The sequence below is a fragment of the Leucoraja erinacea genome, chromosome 7 (assembly GCF_028641065.1).
Source record: "Leucoraja erinacea ecotype New England chromosome 7, Leri_hhj_1, whole genome shotgun sequence".
NCBI classification, from domain to species: domain Eukaryota; kingdom Metazoa; phylum Chordata; class Chondrichthyes; order Rajiformes; family Rajidae; genus Leucoraja; species Leucoraja erinaceus.
The window spans coordinates 31,291,706-31,307,876 of NC_073383.1; the positions used below are offsets into that span (position 1 = coordinate 31,291,706).

Below are 16,171 nucleotides of genomic sequence, written 5' to 3' on the forward strand. Positions count from 1 at the left end.
GGGACGTCCAGTATAATGTCAGAAGCTGTGCAAAATTTCACTTAATTGGTTTTGAAACTGAAATATTTGGATATCTTTTATTCACTAATTAAGACAATAGATAGCAGAAAGGGTTTTACAAGGGTAGATTCTTTGCATTTTAACAGATGAATTTACTGACATCTACAACATATCAGTATGAACCATCATACAGCCAGGACAATGTGGAGTTCATGTACAGAAATATAACTTCCCTGAAGAGCTATTTAATAATGTGGAAGATGGCCAGGTGTATTTTGGGAATGTTTATGGATTAATAAGTGTTGGAAACACTGGGTAAAAATGAAGAACAGCAAGTATTTCACCACCTCATGATTTATGGCAGCTTGAATCATTCTCTACCATCCTAGAGTCATACAGTGTGGAAACAGTCCCTTCAGACCAACATGCCCCCTCTACAATAGTCCCATCTGCCCGCGTATGGCCCATATTCCTCTAAATCTTTCCTATCCATGTACCTGTCCAAGTGTCTATTACTTGTGAAAGCAAACTCAATGCTAACATTCATTTCAAGAGGGCTTGTATACAAAAACAGGGATGTAATGTAGAGGCTCTATAAGGCACTGTTAAGGCTGCATTTGGGATATTGTGAGCAATTTTGGGCACCATATCTGAGGAAGGATGTGCTGACTCTGGAGAGGGTCCGGAGAAGGTTTACAAGAATGATCCCAGTAATTAATAGGTTAACCTATGATGTTTGTCGGCACTGGGCCTGTACTCGCTGTAGTTTAGAAGAATGAGGGTGACCTCATTGAAACATACAGAATAGTGAAAGGCTTGAATAGAGTGGATGTGGAGAGGATGTTTCCACTAGCAGGAGAGGCTAGGACTAGAGGTCATAGCCTCATAATCAAAGGATGTTCTTTTAGGAAGGAGATGAGAAGTTTCTTTTGTCAGAGGGTGATGAATCTGTGGAATTCTTTGCCACAGAAGGCTGTGGAGGCCATCAGTGGATATTTTAAGGCAGTGATAGATAGATTATTGATTAGTACAGGTGTTAGAGGTTATGGGGAGAAGGCAGGAGAATTGGGTTAGGAGGGAGAGATAGATCAGCCATGATTGAATAGCGGAGTAGACTTGATAGGCCAAATGGCCTAATTCTACTACTATTCCTTCTGACTTTAAAATGCTTTCTGTCAACATGTATATCTATTCACCCTTTACGTTGCCTCAGGAAGGCCACCAGCATAATCAAGGACCAGTCTCACCCCGGTCACTCCCTCTTCTCCCCTCTCCCATCAGGCAGGAGGTATAGAAACGTGAAAACACACACCTCCAGTTTCAAGGACAGTGTCATTCCAGCTATTATCAGGCAACTGAATCATCCTATCATTACCAAAAAGCAGTGCTGAGCAACTATCTACCTCTTTGGTGACCCTCGGACTATCCTCGATCGGACTTCGCTGGCTTCAAGTTGCACTGAAAGTTAGTCCCTTATTATGTATCTATACACTATAAATGGATCGATTGTAATCATGTATTGTCTTTCTGTTGACTGGCTAGCACGCAACAAAAGCACGCAACAAAAGCTTTTCACTGTACCTCGGTACACGCGACAATAAACGTTTCCATGCTGTGTCTTTCAATCAATCAATCAATATTACTGTTTTTATGTGGGGGAAGACAAAGATCTATGGCTATAGTTTCAATAAATAGCACATTAAAAAAGCATAATAAAGGCAGAGGTGTGAATAGAACACACAGTGCAGGAGTATCTCAGCAGTTCGGGCAACATCTCTGGAAAACATGGATAGGTGACGTTTCAGGCTGGAATCCTACTTCAGAGTCTGAGTCTGGCATGCACGAGGCTGTGGGGCAATCTCATAGGGGTGTATAAAATCTTGAGAGGAAGAAGGGTCCTGACCTGAAACTTCTTCAATGTCTGAAGAAAGGTCCCGACCCAAAACGGCGGCTATCCATGTTCTCCAGCCTGACCCGCTGAGTTACCCCAGCGTTAGATTTCCAACATTTACATTTCCTCGTGTCTACGAAGGTAAAGTCTACCTGATATTTTGAGGTCATTTGCTTCCCCATCTGTGGCTTCCACCAGCTGGTTCTCCAGGATCTGAGCGGTACAGATGATAATGTCGTGCTCACGCACCACCTGGGGGAAGGAAATCTTCAGCTGGGTGTCACCACTTATCTTGCTCACGCTGTACTTGTCCTTCAGGAAGGGGTTAAACTCCTTACGGAAATGCTGATCAACGAGCGGCACCTAGAATACACGTTAGTGCAAGAGTTTAGTTTAGTTTATTGTCACGTGTACCGAGGTACAGTGAAAAGCTTTGTTGTGTGCTATCTGGCCAGTGGAAAGACTACACATGATTACAATCAAGCCTTTCACAGTGTATATGGTAAAGGGAATAACGTTTAGTGCAAGATAAAGTCCAGCAAAGTCCGATTAAAGATAATCCGAGGGTCTCCAATGAGGTAGATGGGAGCTCAGGACCGCTCTCGAGTTGGCGATAGGATGGTTCAGTTGCCTGATAACAGCTGGAAAGAAACTGTCCCTCAATCTGGAGGTGTGTGTTTTCACGTTTCTGTACCTCCTGCCTGATGGGAGATGGGAGAAGAGGGAGTGACCAGGGTGAGACTGGTCCTTGATTATGCTGGTGGCCTTGCTGAGGCAACGTTAAGTGTGAATGGATATACATGTTGACAGAAAGTGAATGGATAGCACACAGAACAAAGCTTTCCATTGTACACGTGACAATAATAAACCTGAACCTACATTTAATATTAAAAACAAATTTGTTATTTTGATGATGAATCTGATTCCCACCACATATTCCATTTACACCTTACACTTCCTCAGTACAGCAGCCAACATAATCAAAGACTTATCCCACCCTGGTCTTTCCTTCTTCCCTTGCTCCCATCCGGCAGAAGATACAGAAACTTGAAAGCAAGCACCTCCAGACTAAGGAACAGCTTCTTCCACCTTGTTACCAGGCTTCTATGTAGTTGAACTCCTAGACTCCTCTGCTCTACGCTTCCGAGGGCCCCACCGTTTATTGTGAAGGTCCTGCCCTGGTTTGACTTCCCTCACACTTATCTAAATTAAGCTCCTTTAGTGGCACAGTGGTGCAGCTGAGAGAACTGCTGCCTCAATCCTGACCTCAGGGTGCTGGCTGTGTGGAGTTTAAACATTGGAGATACAGCACAGAAACAGGCCCTTTGACCCACCGAGGCTGCACTGACCAGTGATCACCCTGTATACTCGCACTATCCTACACACTAGGGACAATTTTACTGAAGCCAATTAACGTACGAACCAGCCTAGGTGCTGGCTGTGTGGTCATTGGAGATACAGAGAAACAGGCCCTTTGAGAGGCTGCACTGACCAGTGATCACCCTGTACACTCGCACTATCCTACACACTAGGGACAATTTTACTGAAGCCAATTAACGTACGAACCAGTACGTCATTGGAATGAGCGAGGAAACCGGAGCCCCGGGAAAACGTACAAACTCCGTACAGACAGCACCCGTAGTCAGGATCAAACCTGGGTCTCTGGCGCTGTAAACCTGCAATTCTACCACTGCGCCACCGTGCTGCCCAGTTCCACGGGTATGGCTTTGTAGGTTTAATGTGTTCTGTAAAATTGCCCCTAGTATGTAGGGGATGGATGAGAGGGTGGCATCACAAAGAGCAAGTGTGACGGCTGGCGTGGACTTGGTGGGGTGAAGGGCCTGATTCCATGCTGCATCTCCAAACTAAACTAAACTATTCCTCGACCCACTTGTCCAACTGATCATGATCTCAAGATAACCATCTTCCCTGTCAACGATACTATCTATCTCCCATTTATCCTAATGTTATTAGTGTTATATCGTTCCTGCATTGTATGAAAGTTTCCAGCAAGAGGCACAATTAATTACCTTGTTAACGAGCACAATAACCTTCCCTGTCTTCCCCTGCATCTTCAGTTTGTCTAGATGGTGTCTGGTAATGTAGACAGCCACCCTGGTCTTCCCGCTTCCCGTGGGAAGGCAAATGATAATGTTTCTGCCTTCCAAGGCCGGAGCTGCCACTTCCTGCTGGTAGTCTCGGAGTTGGAGCTCGGGGATCGGAGAACGCCGGCCGCTCTCTCTGTCCTCCTCATCCAGATCTAGAAAACAAGGCATAGAATTTGAAGATAATGAATAAAGAGTAGGGGTGGTGCAATGGTGCAGCAGTAGAGTTGCTGCCTTACAGTGCCAGAGCCTCGGGTTTGATCCTGACTAGGGGTGAAGTCTGTACGTTCTCCCTGTGAGTGCGTGGGTTTTCTCTGGGTGCTCCTGTTTCCTCCCACACTCCAAACACACACAGGTTAATTAGCTTTGGTAAAAATTGTAAATTGTCCCTAGAGTGCAGGATAGTGTTAAGTGTACGGGGATCACTAAAGTAAAAAAAAATTGACCGACATAGAACTGATTAAAACACAAAGTGCTTGAGGAACTCAGCGGGTCAGGCGGCATCTGTTTAGGAAATGGATAGGCGACGTTTCAGGTCTGGACCCTTCTGCAGACTGATTCCCTCCACAGATGCTGCCTGACCTGCTGAGTAATAGAATCATACAATACGGAAACAAGCCTTTCAGCCCAATTCGTCCATGCCGACCAAGATGCCCAATCTAAGCTCGACCCATTTGCTTGCAACTGATCCATACCACTCTAAACCTTTCCTCTTCATGTACTTGTCCAAGTGTCTTTTAAATAGAACCTGGAATGGTACAGCACAGGAATAGTCCATTCAGTCCACAATGTTTGACTGATCTCATCTGCCTGTACATGATTCATATCCCTTCATATCCATGTACCTATCCAAGTCTCTTAAATGGCACAATCTGCCTCCACCACCACCCATGACAACGGGTTCCAAGCACCTATCACTCTGTGTAAAAATTTTTTTTTAAAAAACTTGCCCCGCACATCTCCATTAGACTTTCCCCCTCTAACTTAAAGCTATGCCCTCCAGTGTTGGACATTTCCAACCTGGGAACAAGGATCAGACTGTCTGCCCTGTCTATGCTTCTCTTAATTTTATATATTTCTCTCATGTCTTCTCCAATCCTCGCATGCCTCAAACCCCCGCCTCTGGCAAACTATGTATTTTACACTGAATTCCGCCAGCATTTTGTGTTTTGCTCAAGATTCCAGCTTCTTGTTTCGCCAGAGACGTGAAAAATATGTAATAACAAACCCATCCCAATTGCAGCGGGCTTTGTAATGCCGAGTCACTTTTTGGTCATTCGTAAAACATAAAAGCTAACAAGGGTAGCATTTATAGTTATTTCCTAATTGTTTTTGAGATGGTGAATGTAGCAGTTGGGAGGTCATGTTACACATATGTAATTCGTTGGCGGGGCCACATTTAGAGTAGGATGATCAGTTTAGGTCGTCCTGTTAAAGGGAACATGTTGAAAAGCTGGAAAGGGTGCAGAGATTTACAAGGATGTTGCCAGGAGTCAAGGGCCTTAACTATAGAGATAGGTTGAGCAGGCCAGAAGTTTATTCCTTGGAGCGCAGGAGGATGAGGAATGATCTTATAGAGGTGTACAAAATCTGAGAGGAATAGATCAGATACATGCTCAGGCTTTTGCCCAGAATAGGGGAATCGAGATCTAAAGGACATAGGTCTAAGATGAAGGGAGAAAGATTTAATAGGAACCTGAGGGGTAACTTTTTCACACAAAGGATGGTGGGTGCATGGAATGAGCTGCTGGAGGAGGTAGTCAAGGCAGGTACTATTATGTTTAAGAAACATTTAGACAGATACATGGATAGAATAGGTTTAGAGGGATATGGGCCAAACGCGGGCAGGTGGGACGAGTGTAGATGGGGTATGTTGGTCAGCGTGGGCAAGTTGGGCTGTTTCTACTCTGTATCACTCTCCGACTTGATGTGCTCACTGCACCTGTTATTCTAGTGATAGAAATGGCTGGTCGGGAGCTTCCATTGAAGAAAGTCTTGGGGAGCTGCTGTTACCCAATTGGTAAATGATGCAAAGTCACCATCCTTGATGGAGGGAGTGATGATAAAACGTAGAAGAGTACAGCACAGGAACTACAACCCTCAGGGTTCGTGCTGAACATGAAGGCAAATTGAACTCAACCCCTCCATTCTCTGCATACCCATGTGCCTATCCAAATGCCTCAAACACCACCATCATATCAGCCTCCACCACCACCCCCTGACAATGCGTTTCAGGGGTGTTTGCAATTATGGCATTTTATAATTCCTTGTGCCTCTAAAAGAATGAAAATATTTGTCCCTTTCTTTTGTCTCTTTGTACATTCCCCTCAGCCAATGTGACTTAAGAACCAATACTGCTAGTAAGTTTGGGAAATTAATATTACACTTGTACTAAGTCATGCTGACATTTATACATGCAGGCTTAGTGTCAGCTGTGATAGGAACATGGTCACAACATAACCACCACTTTTCAAACTGAGAGTACAGAGGAGATTTACTAGAATGTTGCCTGGGTTTCAACAACTAAGTTACAGAGATAGGTTGAATAAGTTAGGTCTTTATTCTCTGGAGCGCAGAAGGTTAAGGGGGGACTTGATAGAGGTCTTTAAAATGATGAGAGGGATAGACAGAGTTGATGTGGACAAGCTTTTCCCTTTGAGAATAGGGAAGATTCAAACAAGAGGACATGACTTCAAAATTAAGGGACAGAAGTTTAGGGGTAATATGAGGGGGAACTTCTTTACTCAGAGAGTGGTAGCGGTGTGGAATGAGCTTCCAGTGGAAGTGGTGGAGGCAGGTTCATTGGTATCATTTAAAAATTAAATTGGATAGGCATATGGATGAGAAGGGAATGGAGGGTTATGGTATGAGTGCAGGCAGGTGGGACTAAGGAAAAAAGGTTGTTCGGCACGGACTTGTAGGGCCGAGATGGCCTGTTTCCGTGCTGTAATTGTTATATGGTTATATGGTTATATGCAGGAGTATGTTGCTATTTAACAAATGGTTGTTATAACAATTGCAATAATGGAGACTTCTCCCCGAGTGTCAGAGAGACCTAGGTAGTCTGGGGAGGAAGCGGCTTATATCAGAATGGGGTTATCAACAGACCATAAGACATAGGAGCAGAATTAGGCCATTCAGCCCATCAAGTCTGCTCCACCATTCAATCATGCCTGACCCATCTTTTCCTGTAAACCCAATTCTCCTGCCTTCTCCCCGTAACCTTCAACACTCTTCCTAATTAAGAACCCATAAATCATCGCTTTAAAAATACCCAATGACTTGGCCTCACAGCCATCTGTGGCAATTAATTCCACCGATTCACCACTCTCTGACTCAAGAAATGTCTCATCTCCATTTTGAAGGTCGGCTCTTTTATTCTGAGGCTGTGACCTCTGGTCCCAGATTCTCCCACTTCCTGCTATGGAAGGCCAGCGACAAACAGAAACATCCTTTCTCTGCCCACTCGAGGCCTTTCATTTTCCATAAAGAATAAAATGGAAATTGTTAATACAGGTCAGGCAACGACTGTGGAGTAAGACACGGCTAGAGATTCAGGACATATAATCCTTTATCAGAACAGGGAAAAGTTAAACAGAAATGTAAGGTTATGATGCAAGGAACGAGAGGGAGGTGCAGGATAGTTTAGTTTAATTTAGTTTAGTATAGAGATACAGCATGAGAACTGGCCCTTTGGCCCACTGGGTCTGCGCTGACCAGCGATCCACCTATCATTCACCAGGCACAGTAGGGACAATTTACAATTTTACCGAAACCAATTAACCTATAACCCTGCAAGTTTTTAGAATGTGGGAGGAAACTGATGCACCGAGAGAAAACCCACGAGGTCACAGGGAGAACGTACAAACGCCGTACAGACAACACCCGTAGTCAAGATGGAACCTGGATCTCTGGCGCTGTAAAGCAGCAACTCTACCTCTGCTCCACCGTACCACCCTGAGCAAGAGAATGACAGACAATATTGGCGATGGCCCATAAATAACAACAGGAATACTTTGAGATGTTGTAAAAAGGGGTGGCACAGTGACAATAAACTTAAACGAACCTAACTTTATGAAGCAAGATTTGTTTAACAAATCATCCTCTCCAGAGCTCTACCATTTAGTGTGTTAGGCCTGTCGTGGATTGACACACTAATGTGCCTAGTATAAATTGAAGATTGTCACAAAATGCTGGTGTAACTCAGCTGGACAGGAAGCATCTCTGGAGCGAAGGAATGGGTGATGTTTTGGGTTGAGACCCTTCTTCAGACCTCACACATGTTATTGGAATACAAAAAAGAGTGTTTATTAGGGCATTAGACTAGGAATACTTTAAATACTGGAGGATAATGGATTGAGTGTGGAGTCTCAAAGGATGATTGTTTCTATAAATGAACAGGTTCTTTAGTATTTAGAAACAAGGAACTGCAGATGCTGGTTAATGCACAAAAGGACACAAAGTGCTGGAGTAACTCAGCAGCTCATGTAGCTTCTCAAGGGGAACATGGATAGGCTACGTTTCGGGTTGGGATCCTTTTGTGTAAACGGGTATCTGCAGTTCCTTGTTTCTATATAAAGTGCTGGTCTGAAGAAGGGTCCGACCCGAAATGTCACCTATCCACACTCTCCAGAGATGCTGCCTGACCTGCTGAGTTACTCCAGCACTTTAGGTTCTTTAATATTCCCCGATCTTAAATATATTTTCTCAATTTAACTTCACTTTTTCCCTTTGCCGCCTGTCACTCTTGCAATCTCAGATTCTTATTAAAACTTAAAGCTAAAACGAAACACTACGCCCACCTCTACCACTGGTATGGACTTTTTTTTCTTTTATATTTAGTTTTGGACTAACGTCTAATTTATTTGCAGTCTTTTCCAATTTTACCTGTAATTTATGTTTAATTTATCGTTTCTGAGTCTTTAGACATTAGAGTGGGGTGGAAGATTGCAACCTTCATGTGGTCCGCCCTGTTTCGACGAATGGTATCAACCTGGCATGCACAATCAAATAAGATCAAATAGAACAAAGTTGTCCTATAACTTTAGACTGTGCACGCCATACTCAAGAAGAAGACATTAGAGTGCAGAAACAGGCCCTTCGCCCACCGAGTCCACGCCGACCGTTACACTAATATTATCCCGATACACTAACATTATCCTAAATACTAGCGACAATTTACAGAAGCCAATTAACCCACAAAGCCGCATGTTTTTGGACTGCAGGAGGCAACAGGAGCACCTAGAGAAAACCCATGTAGTCACAGGGGAAGAATGTAAAACTCTGGATAGACAGCACTCGTAGTCCAGATTGAACCTGGGTCTGGCGCTGTATGGCAGCAACTCTACTGCTCGCCTCCCCCCCCCCCCACTCCCCCCCCCCACAAATTTCTCCCCTCCCTCCCCTGTGCCCCACCTATTTCTCACCTGTATCTAGTTATCACTAACCAGGCTTTGTCCTGCCCCTCCTCTCAGCCAGCTTTCTTCCCCCTCCCCTCTATAATCAGTCTGAAGGAGAGAACTGACCAAAACGTCATCTATCCACATCCTCCAGTGATGCAGCCTGACCCACCGAGGCTCCTTAATAATCCCTGATCTTAAATATACGCAAACATTTTGTTTTATTTTCACACTGTCATCCCATTTTGTTTCTTTTTTTCCGTCAGGATAGAACCCGGGTGTCTGGCGCTGTGAGGCAGCAACTCTACCACTGGGCCTGCACTTGTCCCCTTGTATTCCCAGACGGAAAAAAGTTCCAAGGCCCTGGTGCCAGAATTTTACGGTGTGACATAAGGGAACGACCGACTCATCTTTGCAACCTTCCTCTTCAATCTTCTGATAAGTCTTCCGTCATGACAGATTTAATCGGTAAACAGAACTGAGACTGATAATGGGCGCTGTGCGGAAATGGAAGGCACAGCGACAAACAGAACATTAATAATGTGAAGGAAGGAACAGCAGCTGCTGGTTTACATCGAAGATAGACACAAAATCCTGGAGTAACTCAGCGGGTCAGGCAGCATCACACCTTACCCTTCCACATATCTCTAGTCTCAGTCTAGAGAAGGGTGTCGACCCGAAATCTCATTATAAAATGTGATTTACCCACTTAGTGATGGACAGGAGACAACAGCCAGAATGAACTAGTGGACAAGTGAATTCACTCACGTTAGTTTAGTTCATTTTAGTTTAGTTTAGAGATACAGCACGGATACACTGAGTCTGCACTAACCAGTGATCCCCCGTACACAGAAGGCACTGTAGTCAGGATCAAACCCGGGTCTCTGGCGCTGTAAGGCAGCAACTCTACCCCTGCGTCTGCACTTGTCATTGCATATTAGACTTGAGAGCAGGAATCAGTTAGTGTCAGCATTGTGCCACAAGCAACTTACTAGGGTAGATTTGACTATGTTATCCACGTACTCAACAAATATTTGCTTAACACCACAAACTTATATGCATTAAACTCTCATCTCAGTGCTACTGTTGGAGAGAAGATACAGGAGTCTGAAAACCATGACCTCCAGTTGGGACCCTTCTTCAGAGTGATTGTGTGTGTGTGGGGGGGTGGGGGAGGACAGTCGGATGAGAGTTAGGGGCTTGACAAAGCCTGGTAAATGATAGGTGGATGCAGACGAGTGGGATTTGATTGGAGTAAGTTCAAAGGTTGCAGGTGAAAAGGAGACAAAAGGGTGTCAGAGAGGAGGTGTGAAAAATGTGTGTGCACTGGAGTAGGGGGCACAGGAAAGAGGGGAGGGGAAGGGGGGGGGGGGGGGATATCTAAACTTGAAGCATTCAATATTCATACCATTGGGTTGTAAGCTACCCTAAGCGGAATATGAGGTGCTGTTCCTCCAGTGAATTCTGCACTTGAAGTTCGGGCCAGAAAATAGAATAAAGAGTATTAGGGACGGGTGGTGACTCTTTCACATGTGCTGATGCCATCAAGTTCTTATGTTATCTTTATTACTTTGTGGAACAGGATTCCTCACTAGATTATACCTGTTGTTTGGTTTTATCATTAACCCTTGACTATTTTAACTGCTTGCAATTCATATATTGAGAGTGCAGTAAAATTTGATAAGATATCTTGATGGAGACACAAGGAACTTACAGTTCAAAATAATAAGAGGAATAGATCGAGTAAACGCGCAGAGTCTCTTGCCCAAAGTTAGGGAATCGAGAACCAGATGACGTAGGTTCAATGGGAGGTGTATTGGTAACCTTATAGAAGTGTATAAGGTCATGGGAGGAATGGTTTGGGTAATTCCCCTATTCCCAGAGTAAGAGAATTGAGAATCAGATGACGTAGGTTCAATGTGAGGGGGGAAAGATTTAATAGGAACCGGAGGGCTAACTTTTTTACACAAAGGGCAGTGGGTGTATGGAACAAGCTGCCATAGGAGGTATAATTGCAACATTTAACAAACATTTAGACAAGTACATGGACAGGATAGGTTTAGAGGCATATGGGTCAAACACAGGCAGCTGGGACTAGTGTAGGTAGACTTCTTGGTTGGTGTGGGCAAGTTGGGCAGAAGGGCCTGTTCACACGCTCTACGACTCCATTACTCAATAAGACAAAATGCTGGAGGAACTCAATGGGTCAGGCCTCATCTATGGAGGAAATGGACAGATAACATTTCTGGTCAGGACCCTTCTTCAGACTGATTCTATAAGGGGCAGAAAGCTGGAAATGAGAGGTATAGCAGGTCCCTTTGTCTACCTTTGATTGTTTCCATGCAGGTTTAAAACTGGTTGTAGTTTGATCAATCAAACTTCATCAAACACACTTTGGATAATGTGAGCTTAATTTTACCATGTAGATTTGTGGCAGACTTACTTTATTAGTGACAATTAACACGTTGACTTGGGAAGTTGCTCTCAAAATATGTTGCCTGGAAAGGATTATTTGCTGTAATGAATCCTATGATTTTCTGGATGAGTCATAGAGGTGTACAGCAAGGAAACAGGCCCTTCGGCCCACCTTGTCCATGCCGACCAAGATGCCCCATCTACGTTAGTCCCACTTGCCCACATTTGGCCCATATCTCTCTAAATCTTTCCTTTCCATGTATCTGCCCGTATTTTTTTTAAACATTGTTATAATACCTTCCTCAACTACTTCCATATACCTATCAGTGTGAAAAAGTTGCCCTTCAAGTTGCTATGAATTCTTTCCCCTCTCACCTTAAACCTATGTACACTCTTCTTGATTTACCTACCCTCCGAAAAAGACTGTGCATCTACCATATCTATTCCCTCAATTGTATACACCTCTATCAGATCACCCCTCTTCCTTCTGCTCTCTCAGGAATAAAGTCCTAGCCTGCCAAACCTTTCCCTAGATGTCAGGCCATCAATTCTGTTATTCCACTTTGTCATCCGCTCACTACACACTAAGGCCATTTACAAAAATTAGCCTACAGACCCGCACGTCTTTGGGATGTGGGTGAACGCTGGAGCACCCAGAGGTAACCCACAAGAACACAGGGAGAACGTGCAAACTCAACAAACACAGACAGCACCAGAGGTCAGGATCGAACTCGGGTCTCTGGCGCTGTGAGACAACGGTTCTACCAGCAGCAACACCCGAGTCCTGGCAACTTCCTCATAAATCTTCTCTGCACTCTTTTCCAACTTAATGGCGCCCTATTGCACGGTATTCTGAAGTAACCAATGAATACTGCGGCCACAATTTTGCCAAAATATAAATCCCAAACAACCTTGACAAATTAGTCCAAGCTAAAGCAGACGGAGGCAGCAGGAAAAACCAGACAGTCGCTATGCTACATTGGTCAGAGCTGTCGAGCTCAATTGTCAGACAGATTTTAACAAGTCAATGTTCAAAGCTCGTCATCCGAACCATAGTTATGAAAGTTAAACTGGAAAGTTAAGCCTTATTGTATCTTGCCGATTGCACTTGTCAAAGTTTATCATTTAAATAACGATGGTACAACGCCCTGAAGTCAAAGGAGCTGACTCTTATGTCAACACAGTGCGAGCACCAGGAATATTATCTGACAGCCTCGATGGAGCATGAAATCTAAAGACTTGATGTCTATTCTTACAGCTCTTTCTTAAACAAAAGAGGCGATGCCATTAAAAAATATTATCTGCCTTGCACATGTGTCAAAATAGACAGGTTTTCTGATGGGTATGTAATACGTTCACGGTTAAAGATCAGACTGTGCCACCACCTGCGTTACATAGTGTTACAAAGATAAGACCGTGCCACCCCCAAGGTTAGTCGACTTTGATCTTTATGTTAGTATCAGATTGACGTGAACAATGCAATAAAAGTAAGCAAAAAAACAATTATAAAGCTGTAATTACAGTTAAACTCTGTTAATATAGCAAGCACAGGACTACTTTGATGCTAGACTGGCAGTTTTTCTGGACTTTTGGATGTTATTCCCTCAATACAATCCCAGGGTGGCACAGTGGTGCAGCGGTAGAGTTGCTGCCTTACAGAGCCAAAGACCCAGCTTCGATCCTGACTACGGGTGTTGTCTGTACGGAGTTTGTACATTCTCCTTGTGACCTTGTGGGTTTTCTCTGGGTGCTTTGGTTTCCTTCCACATCACAAAGACTTACAGGTTGATAGGTTGGTAAAATTGTAAATTGTCCCTTGTGTGTAGTAGGCCCCCCTCGGTCATGACTGACCATGGGTGATGCATCCTAGTTGTTGGTTGCTTGCTCCAAACCTCAGCTAGAGCAGCGTCGCTTGTGGCTGAAGAGACCAATGCGGGAGTGACAGTCTCTGTCGCAAAGGTCACATTTGTGTGGTCTCGGGTTTGTTAAAGTTGCTGCGCTCCTTTCTGCGTGCCCGCTTGTCTGCCGCTGCGTTCAACAGTTTCTCTTCCCCCGTTTTGAGATGTTGGTTCAGGGTGCCTCTCCACCTCGTGCGGTCAGCTGCAAGGCTCTCCCAGGACTCCACATCGATGTCGAGCACCTTCATATCTCTCTTGCAGACATCCTTGTAACGTAGCTGGGGGCGGCCGATGTGTCTCCTCCCAGATGTCAGCTCTCCATAGAGGATGTCTTTTGGAATACGGCCATCCTCCATGCAGTGGACATGGCCCAGCTACCGCAGTCTGCGCTGCCCAAGTAGAGTGTACATACTGGGATGGCCAGCGCGAGACAGGATCACAGTATTGGACACTCTGTCTTGCCAGGATATGCCCTGGATACGGCGGATGCTTCTCAGGTGGAAGGTGTTGAGTCTTCTCTCCTCCCTGGCATATGTAGTCCATGTCTCACTGCCGTATAGCAGCATGCTGTTGACACAGGCATTGTAGACTGCTATCTTTGTCTTCACTGTCAGCTTTGAGTTGGTCCACACTTGAGTTGTGAGGCGAGCGAGAGTTGAAACTTCCTTTCCGATCCCCTTGTCAATCTCTGTGTCCAAGGAGAAGTTGTCGGTGATGGTGGAGCCGAGGTACGTGAACTGATGGACGGCATCAAGTTCGTAGTCGTCGATGGTGATGGCAGGCGGTGCCTCTGTATCCTGCCCCAAGACGTTCGTCTTCTTCAGGCTGATGGTCAACCCGAAGTCCTTGCATGTCCATAGAAGCGGTCCCTCAGTGACTGTAGTTCCTGCTGGGTGTGGGACACAATTGCTGCGTCATCGGCAGGCAACATGACTCTGATAAGAGCTTCACGTACTTTTGTTTTTGCTCTGAGGCGGGTGAGGTTGAAGAGCCTGCCATCTGATCTAGTACGCAGTAGATCCCCTCTGTTGCAGTGCCAAAGGCATGTTTCAGGAGCAGAGCGAAGAAAATCCCAAAGAGTGTGGGAGTGACGACACAGCGTTGTTTGACGCCACTGCGGATGTCGAAGGGCTCCGAAATGCTGCCATTGTACTGCACTGTCCCCTTCGTGTTGATGTGGAAGGATTCTATTATGCTTTGCACTTTAGGTGGGCAGCTGATCTTTGGCAGAGCCTTAAATCTCTGCTGACGAGGTCAAACGCCTTGGTGAGGTCAATGAAAGCAACATACAGGGGCATCCGCTGTTCTCTACACTTCTCCTGGAGCTGGTGAAGAGAGAAGACCGTGTCTACTGTTGACCTTCCAGCTCGGAAACCACACTGCGACTCTGGGTAGACACGTTCTGCCAGCTTCTGCAGCAGGATCAAGATGACCCGAGCAAAGACCTTGCCGACAATGTTGAGGAAGGAGATGCCTCTGTAGTTGTTGCAGGCGCTTCTCTCGCCCTTATTCTTGTAGAGGGTAATGATCGTGGCATTGCTCATGTCCTGCGGTACAGCTCCTTCTTGCCAGCACTGGCAGAGGTCTTCATACAAAGGAAGCAGTAAGGTAGTCTTGCACTGCTTGATCAGGTCAGGGGGAATCCCGTCGCTGCCTGGGGCCCGGCTGTCAATGGCCTTGCTGAGCTCTTCTACCATCGGCTCTGCGTCTAACTCATCCATGGTCGCCAGGCACTCGATGGCATCAAGGCCTGAGGGGAACACAGTGTTGTCTCTTAAGTAGAGGTCAGAGTGATGTTCCACCAATCTCTCCATCTGCTGGAATTTGTCTGTGATTACTTCCCCAGTGGAGGATTTGAGGGGGGCTGTCTTGCTCTGGACTGGTCCTAGTGCCTTCTTAATGTGTAGGATAATAATAATAAGAATAAACTTTATTTCTGATTCAAGGTCCAGACAAGGGACAACATTACATAAAACACATTGCATATAAAAACACCATAAAATATATATAAAATCTTAATATATCACATATAAAAGCATCATAAATTATATACAAAAAACCCAATACATGATTTAAAATCCAGAATAAAAAAGAAAAATCAGTGTCCTACAATGAGACAGCGATACCAGTGTCTCCACAACTGGGATTCGTAGTGTGTAGTGCTAAACCTTATGTTTGACAAGGCCACGATAATTACATTTTTAGAGTCATTTATCCTGCAAATTAATTTATACATATGATTTCTTAGGATAGCTTCTAAAGTACTGACTCCTGCAGCCACAAACATGTTACTAGCACTCAAGAACGGAACTCACTATCAAAACATGGAGGGGACGGGGGACACAATTTTTTGGCGGCCGCGCGCGCATGCGCACACTCACACACGCGCGCGAGGCTTCGGAGGCTCAATCCAGCGCTAAATGCAGCTCAACTGCCTGTCTCACCGGGTTAACTAACAGCCCT

General features: G+C 45.0%; 1 protein-coding gene across 2 annotated transcripts in view; it reads right to left on the bottom strand.

Annotated features, from left to right (window-relative positions):
* The window catches only part of ifih1 (interferon induced with helicase C domain 1), a 68,684-nt gene that overhangs the window by 19,183 nt on the left and 33,330 nt on the right, over window positions 1–16,171 (bottom strand). For both annotated transcript variants that reach the window (XM_055638145.1, XM_055638147.1), the window contains exons 5-6: window positions 3,922–4,151; window positions 2,044–2,254 (exon numbers count right to left, since the gene is read on the bottom strand). In XM_055638145.1, coding sequence (XP_055494120.1) covers window positions 2,044–2,254; window positions 3,922–4,151 — 441 coding nt within the window. The remainder of the gene's footprint in view (window positions 1–2,043; window positions 2,255–3,921; window positions 4,152–16,171) is intronic.